The sequence below is a fragment of the Aythya fuligula genome, chromosome 13 (genome assembly GCF_009819795.1).
Source record: "Aythya fuligula isolate bAytFul2 chromosome 13, bAytFul2.pri, whole genome shotgun sequence".
NCBI classification, from domain to species: Eukaryota; Metazoa; Chordata; class Aves; order Anseriformes; family Anatidae; genus Aythya; species Aythya fuligula.
The window spans coordinates 20,661,377-20,685,831 of NC_045571.1; the positions used below are offsets into that span (position 1 = coordinate 20,661,377).

General features: G+C 47.0%; 1 protein-coding gene across 2 annotated transcripts in view; it reads right to left on the reverse strand.

Annotated features, from left to right (window-relative positions):
* AR (androgen receptor) overlaps positions 1-24,455 on the reverse strand; it is a 57,367-nt gene that overhangs the window by 14,636 nt on the left and 18,276 nt on the right. For both annotated transcript variants that reach the window (XM_032196107.1, XM_032196106.1), the window contains 2 exons: positions 14,755-14,906; positions 4,951-5,067 (listed from right to left, as the gene is read on the reverse strand). In XM_032196107.1, coding sequence (XP_032051998.1) covers positions 4,951-5,067; positions 14,755-14,906 — 269 coding nt within the window. The remainder of the gene's footprint in view (positions 1-4,950; positions 5,068-14,754; positions 14,907-24,455) is intronic.

Sequence of the window (24,455 nt, forward strand, 5' to 3'; positions counted from 1 at the left end):
CTCTCCTCTCTCACTTCTCTAAGCATCTCTGATAGTGCAAAGAACTGACTCCTGATGCTCTCCTTTCGAACTCTGCTCTGACAGCAGATCGCCTGGGAAAGGTATGGCACAGCTGTCCTGAGGGCTGCGTTTGGCTTTTGTTTTGGACAAGCAACATGGAAATGCACCAGCACAATACATTGGCCCCCTGTTCCTAAACCACCTCCTGTTAGCAAAGGATAGAGGAATCAGGACAAACTCCACGTGAGGCAAAACCACATCTTATAGATGTACTTGGCACTGGACTTTTAATGACAGGAGTGCTGGTGGGAAATACAAGCTACCTGGCTTGGAAAAATACATAAATAAATAAAAACAACCTAACCATATCTTCCAAAGATGAATAATCATGCCAATAAGGACCTGAACAGAAATAAAGCTAAAACTGCAAACCTGTACTGTAGAAAACACATATATCCTGGTTTAAATGTTACAATCTTTTTCTTTTTCTTTTTTTTTTTTTTTTTTTTTTTGTGTTGAATTGAATTGAATTAATTCTCTAAAATCAAAAGATATTGAGCGAAATAAGAAAAGAACAAATGACCATGCTGGCTCTGAGACTGCAGTCGTAAACAAAACCACTTTCCATCAGATAGCACTGAAGTTGGATAATAACTATTCTTATCAGAGGAAACTTATGTTTGTGTATTTCAGGAGCAATTTTTCCATGGATCGTTGAAATACTTCTAGGTAGAGTGCTACAAGGGGAGAAGCTTCAGGGGTAAAGAGTAACTTTATATAGATTCGAAAATCTATGGCTTATGGTAGGATTTCTCTAGGTTGTTTAACTGCTGTACTCATTGTACCCTGAAATTCAGCTCCTGAAATGGTCTTACTGGAATCCTCACTTACTTTTAATCTAAAAATCTTGGGATCCAGGCAGGTATCTGAACCTCCTAACACACACAGCTTTTATATATATATACACACACTTTTGTCTTAATTTTGTTTCACCTGTTCAACAGCCTGTTTTGCTGGTAGCTACTACACAGTAGCTACTAGAAATAAAAATGGAAAATACAGGAAATAGAGGAATAGAGGGAAAAGCTGTCTCTTTCAATATGTTTCTGAAATATTCTGAAAGCATTACAAACATCTAATATGGGATTCACCTCTCTTAATTTTAGAAATCTACAGTGCTCATTAGCTAGACTCCCTGGATAACGCTGGGCAGAAACAGATACTTAAAATTAATTTCCTCATTAAAAACATCTGTTACACTTTTATTCGAGGATGAGCCAAGCTAGGCAGAAGTCTCTACGCTAAGGTGGGTTGAACCCCAGCACAGGACTGAAAGCACAAAGTTTACCTGCTTTGCTCTTACCAGGGCATATAACAGTCAGGAAGCCTCATCATGCAGGTTATTCACACAGTAAGTCACACATGCATTGCATCTGAAATTCTGCTTAATTTTTCACTTTGAATGAATTTTATATATTTGGAAAAAAAAAAAAAAGCCTAGATGATGTAATTATATCACGATAAAGTATTCATAATTGCAAAAATGACCAGGGAGTCCATTATACAGCAATTATAGAAGGTAAATACATTTTAAGCAACATAACTTGGCCGACTTTCATCCAGGAGTTTCAAAGAATTGGCCAAGGATCTCTGAGTTGCCAGTACTGATCCTTCACAAGGGACTCTGGGAAGTTCTGAGGAACTGGAAGGAAACACTTTTTCATAAGACAAGACAAAGAAATCTTATCAATTCGGGGCTGAGTATTTCAGCCTGATGTCAGCTTTGGGCAAAATGGCATCAGTCAATATATATATCTTGCCAAAACCAGATCCTGTCAAGATACCAGTATTTCCTTCTTCGGGGGAAAAAGTCTGAGCTGGCTGCATGGTTCAGTGGCTACAGAATAACGGGATCCCCCATCAGTAAAGGAGGAAAATGTTGACACGAAGGGCATCTTGCCACTGCTTTTAAGCACTGATGCTGCTGAAACTGGGAAACTGTGATCAGATGTTCACCATACAGGGGAAGTGTTGCTAAACTGCAGAAGTCATAGAAATAACAAAAACTAGATAATACTCTCAGGAGTGAGGAAGTAAAAAAAAAAATTATCTAGGTGGCTATGAAGAAGACTAAAGGGTTATTAAATCACAGCCAACAAATACTCAATGCAGGGAGCAGAAATTCAATAAAAGTAGTTTCTTTATGCATGCAAGCATACTTGCAATAAAGATACAGCTCCTGGAAATCAAGGACAGACAAGATGAAAAATAAGGAACATCTATCACAGCAGCAAACGTAATTAACCATTGTGACAGCTTGGCAAAAAATGTGTCAGCATCTCCATTGCAGGGAATTAATACATCTGTATCTAATGTTTTTAAAAGATATGAACTGCACTTTAAGTGCAGTAACTTGACCTGAATTAGAACTAAATACAGGCATGACTCGTGTTTTACAGGGTATTGAGAGGTATTAATTACAAGAGTCTTCTAGCCCTGCAATCAGTGAACTGAATTTTACGTGTGTGGGAGTTTTTGCCCAAGACAGGAACAACGCCAAGTGCAGTCCTGAGGCCAAAGGCAGAGGTGTTGGCTGCGCTGCCCAACAGCCTTGCTGAGCCTTGCTGTGAGCTCGGCTGAGGGCAGACACGCTCCCTTCTCAGAACAGAAACAGCCCGCGGGACCTTGCACACCAAGGCTGAAATGCACTGGCAGCAAACGAACAGGAGGTGCCTTAAAAACAGAGCTCTGCAGCTCTGTGCACGTGGTCCTGGCTGGGTGAGCAGGGGCTGGGGTGGAACAGGATAGAGGTGTGCAGATGCCCGAGTGTGCAGCAGCACGGGCACTGGGTGTTTGGGCTGCAACAAAGCCGCGAAACCACGCAGGTGTCTGGGACTGCAGCACAGAGAGGTAACGGGGGAGACGGAGAGCAGTGCACCAGTCGAAACGAGCAAATGAAACTGGCATTATCACTTTTTTATTTTTTTTTACTTTTAACTTTTTCCCTCTCTTTGGCTTCACAGAGTTGATTGGGAGAGAAGATTCTGTTTAATGGATTTCAGTTTTCAGGTCAGAGTGATCTCAATCAATAATGAAGTGCTTCAAAATATTGCCATTCTGTGCCTAAGCAGACAGTCCTAAATAAGGCATTGAGCGTAACCTCCTCCTACCATTAAAACAGGCAGAGCCGCAGGGATGCTGGTAACGGTCAGCTCCATTATACCCTACGAGTGACTGGTAATTAACAGGCGGATAAAACCAACCCTTTGGAGCTTGGAAGTGTTTTCAAATGCTGTGGCTTTCTACTGTGGGAGAAATAACTGTGGACAAACTCATAGCATGCATGTTTTTAACAATCGCCTTTAAACCAACATTCAAAACAAATGTAAAACAGACCAGGCAGAACAGGTCAAAGCGACCCGAAAAGCTTAAGGAAAAAAAAAAAAAAAAAACGAAGGGGGGGGGGTGCTCTCAGTCCTAGCATTCGTCTTGTCAGTGTGCCCCACAGAGGAAGGCTGCACTGATGTACATCCCCTCTGACTTCAAGGGGGATTTCTCTGCTCTGAAATCCAGCTGTGCCGCTGCAGCAGCCTGCGAGGGTGCAGGGGAAGCAGCAGCAGTGAAAAGCCACCCCACCAGATGTTGGCATTCACTTTTAGTGCCTGTGAGCAGGAGGGAATGAGAGTGCTGCACGTCTGCACCTGCCCCTCCTGCCAGGAGCTGTGCTGCCATCGCTCGATCCGATTTATTGCCCGCTGCTGTAAGAGCAGGCAAGTTCCTGCTCTGCTGGCTGTAAGTACTTGTCGGTACCTGGAGCTGTAAGAGCCCTCTTGGGGAAGAAATAAAACTGGAATCAGTGCTCCTTGCTGAGCAATAAACCACAGCCTGTTCAGCAGCACGTTCTTCAAGATTACATTAGAGCAGCCTAGCAGCTCCGCACGGTACTGCACACCCCAGCAGCTGTGGAAGCATTTAACCCAAAAAGCTGACTTATCCAGCCAGGCGCTCCCCAGCTCTCCGTGCCGTGAATGATGCTGCCAGGGGCTCTCACATGTTCCTAATCCCATGGCACAAGCCGTGCCCATGGCAGGCGGGTGGAACTGGCTGATCTTCAAGGTCCCTCCCAACCCAAGCCCTGCAGTGACTGACTCCCCCAAGCTCTGCTGTCAGAGGCCTTTTATTGGTAGGTCAGCTCCACCAGCCCCATTTTTCAGGGGATTTTCTTTCTCACTCACATCAAATGAACTCAAAGATGAGCCATCCAGTGGTACTCATAAATAATGGTATGCTAAAATTCTGTCTGCTTGTGAGGTAGAAAGGAAGAAAGGCAGGTCCAGCACATTTCAGGCAGCAAAATAGCCCTGCTTGTATGAACGCAAGAATAGTTTGGCTCAACCTAGATTGCAGCTTCTAGGTTTCGAGCAGAAAGCCTCAGATTTTGGATGTAGGCTTTGTGTCAAAAACATGTAGCTTTTGGTAAAGCTACATGTTTTGGAACAAACTATAATAATGATTTTTACTGGTGACAAAGAAGCAACACCTATGTAGAGAAGAAGAATGCTGGGGCTGTATTTTTACAAAGAAAAAAAACGTGCCTTTGTCTAATTCTGCCTTTGAAAAATCATCTTAAAATGGGAGTGAGCTGTTCAAAGAGGCTTCGATACAACTGAGAATCCAGTTTACACAGCTGTCAATGCATTTTTTCACATTAACAAGGTTTTAAATCAAGGAAAAGGATGCTTCCTGAAATGGAAAGACAAGTTCAATGAAATTCACAATTTTGGTATTAGAAGCTTGCATACGTTTCCAGAATCTCATTACGCTCCATCAGCCTCATTTCTTCACACATTTACTGACTATTAATGTGCCAAGTACATCAGTGATCTGCACGATTAGCCTGGATGCCCCACACACGTGGTGAGAAACCAGAAGCTGTTATCCATACAGTACCTCCGAGAGTCATCCCTGCTTCGTAGCATTTTCGCAGGCGGCAAGATGGGCAGTTTTTCCTTCTGAATTTGTCAATGGTGCAGTCATTCCGGCTGGCACACAGGTATTTCTGCTTACCTAGAAACATCAGAGGAAATAGTGATGCGTGGGGGGTACCAATCAGAGCAGATTCACAAGCAGAAATGGGTTCTTGTTTTCTCAGCATCACTCAACATCCACCAGGTTCCCACTGCAGCCAACAGCACTGCTGCAGTTCATGTTTCCACCTTAATTTGGGGATATTTTTCCAAAAATCACCTTTCTTGTTTCACAGTTCAGCAGCCCCCAGTGTGGAGGCTGAAGGCCACCACACGTAACTCAGAGGTGGCTCCTCCTGGGCTGCTGGGGTTGCTCAGGGCCAGCAGACAGTGAGCGCACCCTGCGCCCCCTGCCCCGCTCACTGCATGCAGAAAGGCTTGCTGCCCTGAAGGCATGAAGTACTGCCTGCAGCAAGCTTCTGGACAGCTGGAACTGCCTTTTGGCCAAGGAAGAAAAAAAAAAAAAAAAAAAAAAAAAAAAAAGAGAGAGAGAGAGAAAGAAAAAAATAAAAGAAAAAAAAATAAAAGAAACAAACCACATCAGTGCTGACTTCCCAGGTCAGCCCCCAGCAGAAAAAAATTATGTTGGAAGTTGATATCCTTTGGAAAAAAAAACAACACAGTTGTTCATCTGCTGCTGCAAAAGGAGTTCATTGCCAGATATACAAGCTTTGTATGAGAGATGTCACCATACCTCTTTCTGTGCACATTTCAGAGGCTGTTTTTTAGAGGAGAAAAATTGCTCTGTACTGTGCAGCACAGTAGAGGTAGTCAATAAATAATAATTAAAAAGTAATGAAGCATAACCAAGAAACCTAGGCATGGATAGCTTCATTCTTATATTTTTTGAATGTTGTTCACCTATTTCTTGGCTCTTTGCTGTAACAAAAGCTGTTTTTCCCCCAGAAAGCTTTCAAAACACTGCAGCTCACCCCGCTGAGCTGCTTGGATACTCCTGCGTTGCACATCTTTGTAATCTGCAGAATCTAGTTCCCAGACAGTGGCTTACCCTCTACAGCCACGATTCCCTTCACAGTGCTTTTCGGGGCTGAATTATTTCTTTGGTGCCACTCAGTAATACTAACCAGGCTTGTTGCCTGCTGGTTAGTGAGATCTCGTACAGCAGCACAGTTAGGGGTGCTCACAGAGACTTCAGAGGAAATTACTTACTGTGAGCCTAACTGTATCTTAGATTCACCTTTCCATTTGCTTAGAGAGCAGCTTTTAGAGATCCAGATTTCATCTCACTTTCTTTACTGCCTCGTTTGCTACACATGCCAAGAAAGAACTTTCCTTCTTGACTCATAATTTGTTTTCTTATCAAGTCTAAACACGTTCACTGGATCAAGATTTGTCTGATGTTCTTCATACCATGCCAAACTCAAACAGTCTCAGTACATAATAGAGCTGTACACCTTTCTTCAAAACTATACTAAATGAGAAAGCAGTCCACATCGAGTTTCACCATTATTATTCTAACACAACAGTCATAACACTTGTTGGCATCACTTGTTGCTTCACCATTGCTCTCCGAATTCCAAAGAACCCTTTGTTTTCTGCACTCATGGTGATGGAGGAGCCCACAGACAGTCCCCCCCGCTCCTTCCCTGCCCACTGACTTGTGACATTGCCTGTCTTTGTCTTCTGGCTAGCACTACTGACCTCCATCTGCAAGGTTGTACCTGCGGCCTGTAATCACAGCCTTACATAAAAGTCATTATAAGGCTCGGTGTCACAACAAACTCCTTTCACTGGAGTGCACTTAGGGCTATGCCAAAGGTCTGAAACAATACCGCACGTGAACGTCTGAGAACTGTCCCCATTAAAACCTGATTACACCATCCCCGGTGCCTTAGCTGTTAAGACTGCAGACATAATGGGGTGAGTGTGCTTTACCTACAGCATGTGACACCTCGCTAAACACTTTCAATACCATTCTCATCAGCGCCTCTCCTTATTCCCCCCACTTGCTCATTATCAGTGGTAAGGACACTTAGAAAGGCCTCAGAAGCAGAGATTACACAGAATCCCACAAAACACAAGCACCATCCTCCCTTTCAGCAGTTCATTGAGGAGGATGAGTAATACGCAACTTCAGCTGAAAGTGGGTTACTTGGAGTTATTTTTGAGCTATGGGAAACAGGTGCTGAGGCCATCCTCTTCCCACTTGACCTCTTTATGCGCATAGATCAAACAAGAATGGATGCTCTACTTTCTGAGGCGTTGGCATGGAGAGTCTTAAGCTGATTTTTATCTTCTTCCCCCCCAGTTTCACTGAAGGATTCTTGTCTCATGACAACGTCTAACACTAGGATGCCCCAGCGCCTGTCAAAACTCCCACATGTGTGACATGTCCAGGGCTGGGACTTGCAGGGAGCCCCCAGCCCAGCTCACAGCCCCAGCTCGGCCTCTGGCCAGGGGCACCAGGCTGCCCCTGGGAGCATCCGCACAGCCGTCCTGCCCTGCCCATGCATCGGCTCCTGCTCCCTCCCTATCTTGCCTCCCTAGTCTAAACTACAGCATTTTTGGAATGATAATAGCTCAAAATCTTTAAAAAGGTCAAGCCTCTCCTGCTAAGGGCTGCGGCGAGGAAGCACAGCACAGAAACAGCCTGCGCCCCACAAGGACGCCCCAGGGTCAGGCACTGCTCTATCGCAGCCGCCGTGCCCCAGCCCTCCTGCACCCACCCGCAGGGTGTCGTGGCCAGGGCGTCGTGGCCAGGGCCCTGCCTGCTGGCCCCAGGCACTGGAGCAGGACCCGGGATCGGGCTCCAGCCCTCCCAGACTTCAGCTGCTTCCCAGGCGCCCTGCAGCAGCGGCACTGCTCCTCACGCAGACAGATCTGCTGTCCTTGGCGCCTGCCGCTGCTCCCAGATCACAGGAAACCAACACGCACCCACTAAAAGAATCTCTACTACGGTTTTACTACCTGCCGACAGGCTCAGATGCATGCGAGCTTTTAAGTGCGTCAGTAACTTGCCCAATGGTCACGGTACAGTGATTTTGCTGAAATAGCGAGGGCTTACTTCCTGGTTCACAAGATACACGCTTTGGGACAGGGACCAATTTTCTGTTAATTGTACCTACATAGCCTGGCACTGTTTATTTTAAGATGTTAGTCATTAACAAAAAGGGAAACAAATGGCAATGCAAAGACTATTCATGAATCGCTTCTGCTCAGTATGAGAATAAGCTGCTCACTCATCTTGTTCAAATTCCTAGGGACATAAAGATTTCCTTTACATTACTGCAAAATCCTGATAACTTTTACACCAAGAGAGGATACAGTTTGTGAAGTGAATCCGAGACCCGGGAGCCTCCAGGCTGTATCGCTGCCCCAGCGAAGCCCAGTGTCCCGAGCCAACCCCGGGCAGGCTCTGCCTGTCCTCCCGGACCGCAGGGATAAGCCCCGGCACGTAGGCTCCTCGCCCTCAGCCTGCACGGAGACACGGCCACACCACAGGCTCCTCTGCTGTCTGCACTTGTGTACATGTCGCTCTCCCTTCTCCTCCAGCTGAGACTGTGCAATATTTGACACGGAGATGAGCCGCTGTATAACCTGAGCACAGCACAGATGTATGAAGAAGGTACCATAAAAGCCCCATGAACAACAGAGTGGATTGAACACCATGATTTCGGCTACCTTAAGTAGCTTTGCATATACAAAGACTTTTTTTTCTTAATTTTAGGATCTTTTACATTCTTCATTTAAGAACAAGCTGAAATGTTTGCAATCAACTGTTCTTTATTTAAGATAAATGCACTATCTTTTTGTTTTATTGAGTTTAACACTAGAACAATTTTTTTCTCCTTCTCCTTCCAGAATACACCAGAGATGCTACATTGTATGACTGCAAAGCACAGGCCCTCTCACCTTGCAAACCTGTATATACAGTTCTAAACTTTAACCATACTCTCGTATTACACCCAGTAGCCCTGTTCTTTGCAAAGTCAATCAGGCAGCTTTTCCGTACAAGGGGGATGCTGGCAGCCTGTCAGGCTCAGATATACTTACTGATCTGACGGTGCCTCAGGTGTATGCCTAAAGAAGAGTGCTCCCCTTCCCTGCTGATCCAGATATGCTTGCATACATGTAGGTGAGAAATTAAGTTATAAAGGTGCTCAGTACTCTCCTGCTACATCAAGCAGCCACAAGAATCGATGAGATCAGCCCAGGTACCCAAGGCCAGCTGGTCCCACGAGGTCAGCCCTCTCCAGCTGTAGTTCCCTGCCTTGCACCACAATGCCCTGCTGTACCGCTGCCTCCCTTGCAGATCTGGCTCGCTCCTTTTCCAAGTTCATGCCAGGCAGAAAGATGCTCCTGCCATCACCAAGTTCTTCTGTGCTCATCCCTTAAGACTGCAATTAAGTCACAAGCAGAGGAAGTACAAGGACAGCAATTCTCCAGTCTCAACTAAAAATTAAGATTTATGGATAAAGATGTGTTGCTCAGTCCAAGTTAGCTAAAAGCCTGTTGTCACATGAATTTTTGTGCCTAGCGTAGCTTTTTCTTCCAGAAAGCAAAGCAATCTGTACAAACATAAGGACTGAGATTTACAATTGTGAATGTGGCAATCCATTAAATACCTCTTGGATGAGAGGTCCTCATATTTCGTTGCATAAACCAAATTCTAATAGTTGGGGAAAAGGCCAAACTTTCTGAGAATACAAATCCTGCAGGGGATCATGTAATTACAGGGCTTCTGGTGCTTTCCTGTGAAAGCTCTGCTACCAGCTGCTGTCACAAACAGGAACACGGCACAAGCTGAGCCGGCGGATTTGGTACGGGAACCACTCTGGTGTCCCTAGTTGATGCTGCCATTAGAAATAATCAAACATGGCACAGCTGTTAAGTTCTCAGGAACTAATAATAAGTCACTATTAATAAGTGATCTTTGCAAAGTAGTGTTCTTAATAATCACCTATATTTACCAAAAGAAAGAAGAAAACAAAAACAGTCTGTCTCCATTGTGACAGTGCAATCTTCAGCACGGACTCTCCAGCTCTTCTCCCTCAGGGCAGCAGTTCTAGCAGCCTGGGGTAGCCAGGAAGGTATGCTGGCTCTCCGTGGGAGGCTGGCTGCTGGCAGAGCAAGAGGGAAGCTCTCCAGGGAACCAAAAACAGTGGTCTGGAAGAGAAAACATTAGCTAGCCAGAGACAACCATGGAAGTTTCAGGTGTTGGCAAACTAATATGTGCAGGCTGCAGCTGAGGAGACGATCTAGCAAGAAGGTTGGAGCCAGCCAAGGCTAAATGACTATCTTTAAAATCAAACAACTGTTGGACTGTGCAAGGTTAAGAGGTTATATTTAAAGATGCTTAAGTCCAGCAAGAAATGTTGGATTCTTGTTGGATTAAATGATGTTTAATTGTTTGACTCTCTGGCAACAAAACCAAATGGTGACACGCAGCAGCGCTGCTGCTGGTGGCCCTGGGCACCCAAAGAAGCACCACGGCACGGGGCCGAAGGGAACTTGTCTGCAGAAGGCAAGGGGAGAGAAAAGCAATAGACCTGGCAGACAGAGCGGGAGGCAGCCTGTGCCAGGAGCACCTGTGATTTCAAAGGTCTGCTTATTCCACCTTCTTCTCTTTCCACTGACTTTTAAGGCTTCAGTCTTTTGCCTGTGCCAGGTCTTTTGTATGCTGTCAGATCAGCCAGAAGAAGGAGAAGAAAGAATTTTAAAACATAGTAATGGTCTTTGAAAGCAGTTCACTTCAACTTGCAGTCCTTCCTACTTGTATTGGGAAAATTAAAATCTGTATGGGTGGATGTACTTTTTCTTCGCCAAATCTTTGTTTTGTAGAAGAAGGAGGAAGGAAGAGAAGTCCTCCTTCGTAGGCTGTGAAATGCCCCTAGCAGCAGAGGTGCAGCAGAGCGCTCTGGCGCAGTGAGTCCAGCCCCTGTGGGCTCCTCAGCACCTGGACACCGAGGTGGGGTGGCAGAGAGGGAGAGACGAATGCCAGTTCTGATCAAAAAAATGAGGCTGTCAGCCTTGCAAGTGAACAAGTCCACATCAGAGCTGGAGAACCTGTACGATGGGTTTTAGAGCTTGCCTATGTTTAACCTGGGCAGCTTAGGCAATGAAACAGCTGACTTTAGCAGATCAGGAAAATATTCATGTCTTTTCTGTGAACTCTTCCAGAATCATTCTGGAAGAACTGGTTGGACTTGAGCAGGAAAATAAAAAATTAAAAAAATCTATCAAACATTTTATCAAAGAAGGAGTCATCTGCTCTACTGAACACTACATGAATCCTCCGTATGTTTCAAAATGGAAGAGGACTTAATGTTAAAACTTTTCATTTTAATTTTTTATCCCTTTCTGATTATTTTTAAGTCAGTGTACATCTATAAAACCTTTTTAAATATCCCAGAATTATTACCAAATAAGTACAATAGCGTACAAAGCAAATAATATGATAAAACAAAAACCTACGTGTCTAGTTATTCCCCATTCCCTTTGAGGTGATCTGTTTGTGCTGCTCTTCAGCTCACAGTACACGCTTCTCCGACCTTTCCAAAGCCGCTGATACCAGCAACAGGGAGGAAACAAAGGCAGAAGAAGGATGTCTGTTCTCACTGGGTAAGCTTTGCAATCTGCTGTTGTAAAATGTCTCCAAAGTGCCCTAAGGTTTTCAAAGATATGTTTTATGTGTTCTTATGTTTTAAATAAGAACACACTGAAATATCAGCTTTCAAAATTACTCCTCAACTTTAGGAAGGAAATGTCTGGCTGGAAAATCACCAGTTACATTCAATATGTATAAACAAGTCTGATTTATTGTTTATTCCACAAAATAAAGATGCTATCCATGTACCTCAGGGTAACGTAAGATGAAATCCCACACTCACTAGATCTAATTATTCAATACACAACATGCATTTACATTACATTTTCTTGCTGAAAACTGCTGCGCACAAAACTGTGAAAAGTTCTGCTTCAGCTTCCACCCCGTCACTAGGTTAAATCCAGAGAAACTGCCTGCCATCAATTTCTGCATAACACCTCCCTAAATTATTTCTGAACTTGGAAATTGCATGAAGGACACAGCGAAGGAAGCAGGGAAGACAAGCAAACAGAAACAAACCTGCAGATTTGGTGGAAAGCTGCAGCCCCCCAAGGACTAAATCCTGTTGTCTACAAGAGCTGGAAGCCACAGCCTCCTGGCTTTTCAAGCCGCCAGCTCCTTCCTCTTTCCCAGCCACCTGGTTTCTAATTTCTCTCTTGCCATTTACCGAGGTTGCAGCCGTGCTTCCCCCCGCTGCCTGCAGACCAAGCCTGGAGGTGTGGTGCCAGCACCCACGACCACAGCTTTGCTTCCCCTGCGCTGCCCACGTCCCACCAGTGCCAGCCGCCTGCCCTCCCGTTTGCAAAGGGGGCACCTCTCCTTTGCCATCACCAAGAAAAAAATGCCCAGAACTGCGATTTTATTCCATGCAGAAATATCTCCCAGGCATACAAAAGAAAAACAAGCAAATAAAAATCCTTTGGGAAGGAACCGAAGGAAGTCTGTTTGAAACCAGCAAACCTCTGCTCACAGACACACAGAGGCAGGGCTGCCTGACGCAGCACCGGACCAGGAGGAAATGTTTCAGCACCTGGACGCTCTGCGGAGGAAGCTTTCTGATGGAAAGCCAGCAAACAGCTCTCAACTATGCAGGCGCTATTGGTCTGTCAAACAAAGCCTGTCCCATGAAATACAACGAAGTGGTATCTGGAACTGCAAAAGATTTCATTTACATTTTTATCTGCTCAAAGGAAAACCAGACAGTGCTGCCGAGAGCATTTTCAGCAGGAGGCAGCTCCCTCCCCACTCCTCTCTGTGGGCACATTTGCTGCACAGTCTCATCCAGGGACAGGCAAAGGGCTGCTGCGGGCAGGATCACATCTGGCAGAACTGCTACCAGATCCCAGGCAACCAAACACTTCTAACCCCCTGCAGCACCTCGAAGCTTAGAAAGTAGGAAGAGGTGTAAATACTGTTAAAATTCATAATGCAACACAACCAAGAGAGGGAACGACAACACAACGTATGCCTTAAGAACACTGCAAACAGCACAGGCTGCCAGCTCTTTTTCTCCCTCTTTCTCCATCCTCCTCCCCACACCAGGCAACTCACATCCCTCATCTGCAGGACTCCCACTGCACACGATGGAGTCCACCCCGATGTAAGACGAATGCTCTGGCACTCGTTAGATGACATACTATTTCACCAACAATTTATCTGACAGACAGCCAAGACTCCACTTACTATAAATCAACAATAACTTGCTGACTTAAACAAGCATCTGTTATTTACTCTGGCTGCACAGCCAATTCATTTGGCCTTACACAGAATTGGTGTATAGCAGAAGCAGGCTTATAAATGATTTACTTGGGAAAAGATGCCAAACATTATTTATTAATATTATTTGAGTGTCCTATTACAGCAACAGGATGTTATTGTCCTCTGTAGCACAGCCCTGATTCTTCTCTGAACTAGTGCTGGCAAGTTGAAAGGAGTCACTCCTGTCATGAGTGACGGAAGAAGGAAAATGAGACTCCAGAAACGTACAGGATAATGCTGGAGTCAATCTCGAAGCAGCGCTCAGATGGACTGGTGAGCATCCACCCGCCTGGGCCCTGCTCTCCTCAGGCCGTGACACAGGATGCGGGAGGGAAGGTTCACACCAGGACGAGGCAGAGACAAGCAGCGATGCGCGGCGCTGGCCGGGAGCTGGAGCCACGCTGCTGCCCTCTGCCAGGAGACCGCAGCCTGCAAGGCAGACCCCGGCGGTGTGCGGCCACTGCGTGGTGGACATTGATGTGAGGGGGAACTGAGACTTGGGTTCACCGCTCCAGAAAGCAAGTCAGGGGCGTTCTGAGCCGGACAGTTCCACAGTAAATAGCCTCACTGTGCTGCCAAGGAATCGTGACTCTTAACTGCAGTCAGAAACCAGACATTGCTGACCCACCAGCCCTGGGAAGCAGATGGATGAGGTCCTTCTATGTGCTAATTACCAAGGAAAGAGTGCAAAGACCCTGATGTCTAGAGCAGACATCTGGGTTCACACTTATCTCTGGAGAACCTGGCCCAACAGAGCTGGCCATGAAGGAAAAGTTCCTTCTACAAGGGCTGGGGAGAAGGATCACAGACACCAAGGTCAGAGCACAGGTCTTGATGGACAGATGGCTCTGCTGTACAAGAAGGACTGCTGTTCTGCAGGTACTGAGGTAAGTGACCCTCTGAAAGGGATGCAAGAGAGGAAAAGCATCCGCTAAACATGGACCTGTGGGGCTGAGGTCGCAGGAGCACTGATGGGACCTTAGAGCAACCCTGAGGGTCAAGAAGAAAGGAGAAGCAGGAACTGACTTCTGTGAGGTCTAACCAGGTCACTGTGATAACCAAGAATTGAAAAGGATTGTGTTTTGGCAAACTGTGAAGTGGGTTTACAAACAAAGAAATCAATTTATCTTTGAATGTTCTCCCTTATGTTTAAGTTCCTCCTAAATTTAAGAGATCTTAGAAATCTACCACACTTTGTCACCACTGTTCATCTCTCTGTCCCCTTGCTTAGCAGATTCCCCAAATGAAGCAAGGCTGCTGCCAGTGCTTCCAGCACCCATGTGTTAATGACTTCACTGCTGGTAAGAGAAACTCAGGAGCCTTTGGCTCTTAAAGCACTCTGGTGGAGAAACCCAGAACCTGGAGGTGGGAGTGATTGTCCCTCCTCTCCCTGTGAGTTACCTTCAGCCGCCCGTTTGAAGAACACCTTGCAGCTCCCGCACGTGAGGGCTCCGTAGTGGCACCCCGATGCTTCATCGCCGCAGATCAGGCAAGTCTTCTGAGGTGGAAAGTAATAGTCAATGGGCAAGACATGCTCGCGGCCAGTCTCCAACCTGCAGAGTAAAGAGAAAGAGGACAAGGGAAAGGGTCAGCAAATGAGGTCAGGACAAGCTATTGGTGAGCACAGTAGATAGCACTTGGCAGAATACTGATGGCAAACCCCCAGATTTCTGCGCCATGACAACCAAGGACTGATCAGAAAGAAGGCAGAATATTACTACGTCAGGTCTAGCTCTGAACACACAGGAAGGCCACTCTGGGATGTCCCTCCTGCCACCATCCCCAAATACCACGTGACAACGTGTGGCAAAGTACAGGCATGGTGACAGCACAGCCCAGCAAGGGCAGATGACAAGAAATGGCTATTGCAGTGTTCACATAATTTTGACTTCAATAATAAGGCTTATACATCAAAGAAGGACTTTGCATGTTCATTAAGCTACTTGATCCAACACCGTTAGGGTCATTGTTGTCACACCACCACAGATGATTTTATCCTTTGGATTTTTAGTTTAAACAAACTCATTTTTACAGACCTATCAGACTTAAATGCTACTCTTCTCTTCTTGCAAAATTCCTACCCATTCCCTCTTTGAATCCCCAGCAATGGCTGGACTGAACTTTTTTTCCAGGATGCCTTCCTCATCTATGTGAGTACTAAACACATTCAGAAGCCCCTGGTGAAAACATTAAGCATTTGCTCTGAAAGTGTCCCAGCAAACTCCTCTTTATACCCATCCCATGACTAAAGGTACTGTGCCTCTACTTCCCTCAGTCACATGCAGCGCATTGGGAATATCATCACTGGGGTCCTGGCCCCACAATGGCCCCATGGCGAGAGCAGAGCACTGCCCAGCTGGCCAATGGATGCCAAAAAAAACCCCACTCAGATTCAAAAAATAAAACATACAGGATTTGACATGTAATCATTATGATTATATGCTGGAAGTGGGTCAGTGTGGATTATTTAGCGTCACGTTTTCCACTGACCAGCTCTGTAGTCTGAAAGATCCATTTGGGATTGTAATTCTGCTTTGTGGGAAACAAGGATGGGGACAGAAAACAGCTTTTAGCAGTGCACAGGGAGGCCTGGAGTCCTCTTTGCCTGTTGCTACTTCCCCTTACCCCCAGGTTTGACATAAGCTGTTCCAGGTTCTGCAGGGGAAGCCCACAGAGCCTCCCGCAGCCCTTGCCCTTCCCAAGCAGATCCCAACAGAAGGTCAGGACTGAGAGGCCTGAGAAAGGGGACAAAAGGCTGCACTCACAGCAACCTGGGGACACCCCGAGTGACCCCCTCCTACCTGGCCACCCATCTGTCACATCTCCCTTATGCACCTGCACGCCCGAAGCCTCTTGCAGACAGCTGGTCCTGAGCCTGCCACCTCCCTTTGGGCACTGCCAGTGCATTGCCACACAGCTGCTCCATCAGATGTAACGGGGAGCTGCTTTTCAAGAGGCACGGTGACAGGAGAGGTGTTTATCGGAATTACAAGTCACAGCATGTCTAGGCAGTGTGGGAAGCAATAATGTTTTAAGTTATTTACTAAAACTGACTTTGTGTAAAAACACCGGGCTAGGCAATTAACTTCTAATCATCAGTAGGTCACGGCAATTTTCTGGTCAAAAATATCTCTGTTTTTGGTTTCTGGTGTAGTTTGAATGCTTGCAAGACAAGATCCCAGAAACTGTGTTAAGAGTGGATGTGACAGTGCTGGGACTTCTTGTAAAAGACTTTTATACTCAGAAAAGTCCCGTTTGGATGAACAAACAACAGATGAAACCAAAATCCAGTGAAAGAGAAAACAGCCCTCTGAGAGATGTCAGCCTGAACTCGTATCATGAACCTTCTGAAAATTCTTGCAACTCTTGGAACGAGGGGCTCAGCACCAGCAGAGATCCTGGGGCAGGGGAACGCTGTCCCAGCCAGCAGCCCCCTGTCCCCGAGCTCTGCAGGCAGCTCTCCCCTTCTGTATGTGACTCAGGCCAGGGGACATCCGACATACAGAAAGAGCAGCTGGCCAGAACAAGGAAAGATCCATGTTATTTGTCTGCCCTAATCACCATTTTTTCCACTTGAATTTGCACCTCCTCAGTCATTTGCAGTTGGCTGCACTACTACCCAGTGCTCACCTTGCCTCCGAGGCAGGCTCTGGGAGGCAAAGCTGTCGCACACCTTCCCCTGGGCCAGCCTCACAGGTCACGGTGTTCCCAAACGCGGAGAGATTTTGCAACCTGCACTTACACGCAGCAGTCCCAGACACGTTAACGAAGATACTTGGAGTGGGAGAGCTGAAGGATCAATAACCCTTGAGGAGAACTGTAACAGGGACAACGACACGCTCGCTAAGAGCAGCTGCCTGGTTATAATCTTTTGTTTAGGTATTTTAATTCTGGCAATAAGAGCAGCTTCACTGGTTCAGAATATCCATTCTCTTTTGTTCAGCCTCCAAAGAGACACAAATTAGACTGAGGAGAGAGAGGCTGCAAATGAGAAAAAAGCGTGTCCTCAGGAGCAGGTGAAGATTTTGATTGGTTTAAATTACACCACAAGCTGAAAAATACTTGAGAGCGCAGACAGATCTCAAGGGACCGGTGCTATTATTACACAAACAAATAATTGGGATCTTTAATTTCAAGCAAAAACCTAGCTCTATTAGTATAGTACCAGTGCGGTTTGCCTTTCACATACATAAGGTCCGTGTTTGTTGAAGTATGTCTGTCTTTAATGAACCCCTCATCTAAAAAAGTAAAGTATGAAATGGTACAATTATTTGGTGAGATCAAAACCAAAGCTCTTCTCTGTCTTCTGATCTTGTTGTCATTTCTATGCTTCAAAAATGCTGCTATCTTATATTCCTCATATGAGAGCTATGCAGATTCTACCTAGATTGTAGGTTAATAATTGAACAGCAATTTTATCCTCTGTTCTTAAGGCAAGAAACATTTTGTGTGATTTTTCATCTTTTTAGTACCAGCAATCAGAATCAGTGACTCATCTCTAGATGCTACTAAACTATCCTTCCCTGACAATCTCACTTTCCAAGGCTTTTCTTGAATTACTGATTAAATAGAGGAGATCACAGAATCATAGAATCACAGGATCATGGAATATCCCAAGCTGGAAGGGACCTACAAGCACCATTGAGTTCAACTCCTGGCTCCACACAGCACCACCCCAAAACTAGACCCTGTGTCTGACAGCATTGTCCAAACGCTCCTGGAACTCCGGCATCTTGGTGCCGTGCCCACTGCCCTGGGCAGCCCATTCCAGTGCCCGACCACCTCTGGGTGCAGAACCTTTCCCTAGCCCCCAGCCTGACCCTCCCCTGTCCCAGCTCCATGCTGTTCCCTCGGGTCCTGTCGCTGTCCCCAGAGAGCAGAGCTCAGCGCCTGCCCCTCCGCTCCCCTGTGAGGGAGCTGCAGGCCGCCATCAGGCCTCCTCCCTACATACAGTTGGCTACAACATACCAGCCACGGTTTAGGTAAGTCCCGATGCAGCAACCATCTCCTGTCTTGTCTGTCTGCCTGCCCTCCCAGCACGATCCCACCGCCCTGTGCATAGCAAGGTCCCACAACCTGCTTCGTTCCGCCCCGCAGCTACACAAGGATCCTACCCAACTGAGCCTTGGTGCGCAGTTGTAGGTGCCACCACAGAGCAAACGCTGCTAAGAAATAACCAACAGGATGAAACGAAAGCTTTGCTAAGAATGTCTTATTCATCCCACATCTTTTTAGGTTCCAGCAGTTTTAATCTCATTTAATGATCTGTTTTCCATAAGGCTTTCTCTGTTATTTGTACTGTGTATTTCAGATGGGAAATAAGCAAAAGGGACTCTCACAGGAGCAGCTGTTGTGATGAAAGAAGAAGGAACCTAAAAAGACCTTGGAGTATTTTTGAGGCTTAATTATTTCAAGCCGCAAAGTAGGTTAGCAATTAAGGCTTGAGTACCATGGGACTGACACAACACTTTTTTAAATAGCTGGTTCTCCCTGCTAAAAGTTGTGCAAGTACCAATACACCTTCATGCACGCGTGTATCTAGTCCATCTATACATGTCCACCTACCCACGAAAGCCGTTCAGCAGAGCATCCAACAGGCACTCAACTTTCTGTGCAAGCACTTGAGTCCTGAAGTGCTTGGCCAGTCACGCTCTTACTTGCCGTCTTAGAGGTGGAAATTAGAGGGGACCGACACACATTAAAGGTTAATCCTGGCTGTGGGACAAGCACATCCCCAGCATAACACTGCTGCCTTCAGCGGATTTACACCAGAGAAGCATCTAGCCTCCAGTGCCCATCATGTCTGAAGATTGATGTTGCAACAGCTGCTCTTCGGAGAAGACAACAGAGCTGAACTACGAGCCTGGAGCCTGAAGGAGAAACACAACCTCTAACACCCTCCTGCGCCTGTGTGGTGAGCAGTCACTGCCCACTGACTTGAAAGGATTTGCCTGGGAATGTTCTGGGTTTTAAAAAGATGCCAATTTGCCTTTTCTTCTTCATCTCTGGGGAGAAAAAAATGTAAGATAAAAGATGGGTAAGAGGGTCGGAGCTGTGACAACGGCACCTTTAACGATCTATTTTCAAATCAGTTTCCAAGAGACCTTTTAAGGGAGTTCTCAAAATACGTCTGTAGTGACACCGTACTGAGCCAGCACGATGGCTGCAGTGGAGGATTTATGGGCAGAGTCCCTGCACCTTGCCTCGAGCAGGGTGCCGAGCTGCCAGCAGAGCCTGCAGCTCGGAGCAGGGAGGAAGGGCTGCGAGGCAGGGTGCTCACCGGGTGGAACTCAGCGTGTGACGCTTCCTGCCAGCACCTGCTGGAGGTCACCCACCCCGCACAGCTACAGAAATACTGAGGTATGATGAAAGTAAGTGCTGAGAGCGTGGTGGAGGGCTCTAAAACACACCAATGTAGTTTGCACGATCTGTGGCAAGTGTCACGCTGCCTCAGAAACCCAAAGAAGGGAGATAGCAGCGCGCATGCAGACACAACTTGCAGCAGTGACGTCGGGCTGAGATTCCAGCCCCGTTCAGCACTTGAAGGCCAAGGTCAGAGCTGCTCACAGAGGAACCCAGCATTTTTCAGAGGAGAATCAAAACAACCTCGCTATCTCTCTTACTGTTACAGGGAGAATTTTACTGTCATTTCAGGAGGGTTCTTTAAGGAAATGAACAGGGTCTGTTGAGCTCAAGCCGCATGCAAATATTTCTGTAGAACAGCAATTATAACTCTGCAAGGCAAGCATTTGCTGGTCAATAGTTAATTTCACCAAACAGCCTCAATTTCAAAACACACCCAGGAAACCAAGGGCAATTGTGGATAAGACAGAAGCCAACCACTTCTCATAACTCCCCCAAAAAGTCTCCACCTCAGCCATACAAGGCACGTCCAACCCAGCAGGAACCGAGGGACAGCTGCCCTTTCCTCCCAGTGCCCAGAGCTTCGGAGTCTTGGGACAGCCCAGAAGAAGCATAAATCATAGTTAAAGTTCACTGTAATACAAATCATAGAATATCCCGAGTTGGAAGGGACACATAAGGATCATGATGGCTCCTTTATTGGTATGGCTTCTGCAGTCCATTCCTACCTGCTCTGACAAGATTAATTAGTTAAGCAACTCACTATGCTAATGTAACACCACGCATATTGGTTATACTCCCTCCGTTTTCCTTCAGTCTGACATAACTGAATAAACACAATTTCCACCCACTTCACTCTTACATTTGACTAAATTTCCCATGCTAAAATTGCTCTCACAGTTGCAGCTGAACTACCCACCAGACTGAAATGATGAACTACAGCATTGTTTTTCACATGGCTGTGCTTTGACGGTTGGCAAAATCTCATCATTGCATCAGCTCGTTCCTTGAACAGCATAGTTTTAACTGTTTGCAACAGGAGGCTTGGGACTTGTTCTGGGATTTAACTGCACTGCGCAGAAACAAGTCTGCTAAAGCACGAGGTGCTGGATTTGCAAGCACTGGGACCCAGCTGGGCTGGCCAGTGGAAAACCCCTAACCAGGTCTCGCCTGCCCAGTCCCGGCTGCTGCTGTGCACCCCAGCCAAGCACCACGACCATCCTTCTGCTGTGAATCTCTCAAGCAGAACGCTCTTCAGGCCATGTGCCGTGCCCTCTGGGGAGAGCAGCTGGTGGCTCTGCACCTTTACAGTGCTATACCTGAAAATCAGGCCGGCAAAAATGCTCGTGAGGACACCAAGCTATGAACTGAAGGTGCATTTGCACACAGATTTGTATGACTCAGAATTTTTCCCAGCCATTTCAACTAATGTCATGTCTGACATATCGTGATGTTATCAGTAGTAAATGCTGCTTTTAAAATGGTATCTTCTGTACATGATATTTTCAAACAAAATATTTAAAATAACTGGCTTCCTGTCAATGGAATTACACAGCTCATGCCTGGACAAAGATCTATGAATCACATCTGTGTGCAAGAACAGTGTTTAGCTAAGAACACAATTGTACATTTCAGGCATGAGCCTTATGTCATTTTGCACATTCCCCTCTCACTGCTGCTGGCTCCAGCCAGAGCTGCACTGAATCTTTAATGCATCGCCACCAAGCTGTGCTGATTCTGATAACAAGGCCTGCCCAGAAAGTTTAAAGCATCCCGTCTTTAAAAATGCTGTGAGCAGTTTAATCTAAAAACATGCAGCTTTGTACACTGAATTTATTTCCCTTTTTCTAAATAGCCTTGAATATGTTTCTAAACTGACCATGCCTTGTTTTCATGTATAACTACTGGAGGCGGAGAGGCAAGATAGCATCTTTGAGACAGCAGAGCATAGTGCACAGCATGAACAACAGGACACGTCCGGGTAAACACATATGGGAACTTGATCTTCATTTTGATTTAAATAAGCATTAGCAGATGACAATGGGTTTTCCAAACACCCCTGGCAGGGAGAGGGCATGCAGAACCAGCACACCTCCAAGAGAAGGTCCTGTGAGCAACCGCTCCTCGCAGCACCGCGTGGGGCTGGTGGAGACAGCAGTACGCAGGCAGCTTGGTTGAGGCTGCCTCCCGGCTCGGATGGGAAAAATAACTTTGAAAAGGCCAGCTGCACAAATCTATTCACAAATCTCCTGAACCATTATTATTATTTTTAACTTCACATGCCTTATTTACTGACTTGGACTGTTTATTGTTCACACATTGGGTCCTATCCGCCTCTGAAATCCTACCTCTACTGGAATAAGGCCCAGGCAAGCCCACAGCTCTTTTCCATTGTGTTTTCATTTGCACAGAAAACACCTGCCATTTGCTATGTGGGACTGCCTTTGCGCCGTCACACCAAAAAGCCACCTCGACCAACTGAACCATCCCACACCTACTGATGGGTACCGACAGAGTTCACTCTAAACCCAGACAGCTGAGGAAGCTCCTGACGCTAGCTACAACCATTGGCTCTCACCTTTCAGGCATCCCTCAGAAAGAAGCAGAAAATGGAAAATTACGTTAAAAAGGTGAAATGAGGCAGGTAAACTCTACCTGAGCTACAAAGCCTGGGTAAAATCCCTCAGCAGCCTTCGTATCGCACGGGTGGCAGCCACCTGCGTTTTGGGCATAGCACTGAGAGCAACACTTCTGCTTCATAGCCCCATCCCTATCCAGTGAGCTCAGGGAGCAGGTTAAATAAATCAGCTCATAAAAGGAGAAGATGAAATACTTGATTTCACCAGGCAGAGGAGGGATCTACTAAAACAGACAGGCATAAACCTATTGCATAGTTAAAGATAAGAGCTCACCTGACTACTAACATGAAGGGGACAAAAAGCGAAAAAGGAGCAATGCAAGCAGGCTTCAGCCCTGACTAGGAGCCCTGAGGTCATCAGAGCCGTAACCATATCATCCCGGTGACTACAGAGTCACCTGGAATCTCCAAGGACAAGACCTTGGTTTCTTTGGTGCACAGAGAGCCCTACTTATTTCCCAAGGAAACTGTCTGTCCTGCATAATATTTTTAAGTTAGCTGAACACACACCGTAATCTTCAGTTATCAAATCCACCTCCTCTGCCAACCAACAAAAAGAAAATGCAGCAATACAGAAAATCACAAATAAGGCGATAGTGCCGATCCATATGTTTCATCCTCAGAGAGATGCTGTCCTCTTGCCACAGGAAGTACTGGCTTAAAAATCCCCTAGGAAGCATCCTGAGTGTTATTTTGCTTGGCAAGGCACTGCGGGCTCATAGTACCACAGACTAACACTCAGCCTTTCTAGGAGGACATTAAGCCTTTCCTCTGCAACACCGAGGTTCAGTGAATTTATCAAACTCAGCAGCAGGTGATGTTCATTCCTTGGCAGAATTAATGTATTAATCTCACAGATTAATACACGTGCAGGAAAAATGGGAGGGGGGGGGGGGGCACACACCTTGGGGGCGAGCTGTGCACACGCAATGTGCAGCAAGAAGCATGGTGCATGTTTTGGTGGCACTGTGCATGGTGGCAGAGGGGCCAGCAGCGCTCCCTGCAGCAGAAGGGATGTGTGTGGCAGAGCACCCCCAGCCCCAGCAGAGCCAAGGAGCGCACCGAGCAGGCGGGCAGGCAGCAGCGTGAGGCGTGCACACTTGCAGCTGCAGGGCAAGAAGTGCCAAGCCCCGGGTGCTCACGCTTCTGTGCACTTTTGCTTTCTCTGTGGGGTCCTGTCCAGAAGAACCCTGCTGTGCTGTGACTGGCAAGGATCTCTCCTCTTTGCTGTAGCTGAGCACAGGCCATGCTGCCGCACCAAAAATCTCTCCTGGATGAGTTCCCACAGCACGAGCTGCTCTGGAGAAGAGCTCGCAGCAGCCTGCCGAGCACCCAGCTCGAGGTGCCAGCACCGGGCGGGCCCAGGACGCCGTCTTGGGAGCAGCAAGGCTGACTGATGCGAACCAGCCGCTTGGTCCCCAAGGTATCTCCACAAATCCCACGGCCAATCCACAAAGGCCTATCATGTCTCAAACTGAAAACACCACCTGCTTGACAGAGGCATGATATGACACTCAGCAGCGCTGGCAAGGCTGGAGGACCGCTGTGAGAGCCACAGTCAGGCACCCTGCTCACCTGTGTGCTCAGGCAAGGTGAATGCCCCTCTCCAGCCTGCCGACAGCTCTCCCTGCGGTGCAGGAGCACGGTGCACCCCACTGCCCAGGCTGGCTTTGGAAAGAAGCACGGCAGCGGCAGCCTGAGACCCCCAAGCAGGGCAGGAGCTCCCCCCTCGCCTCCCGGCTGCACCCAGGGGAGCGCAGCGTGCCCACGGCCGCATCCAGCCCACGCACGGCACAGCCCTGGCTACGCAGTGCCCGAGGGGTGGCCGCCAACCCACCAAGCACGGTCCAAGCAGCCCCCCCACCGGGCTTACATGGGCGGTGGGGCTGCGGGAGCGTGTCTGTGCCCTGGAGGAGGGCAGGTACGGGAGCGGGGCTCGCTCCATGCTCCTGCCAAGGCCTTGGACCAACGGGACAAGCCATTAAGGTACCATGGAAAGAGAACCGAGGTGGACTGGCTTAAATCGGGGTTATACAGACCTTCAAATGCGACAAGGAGCCCTCTACTTAAATACCTGATGTATACCTAATCTTTTGGAATG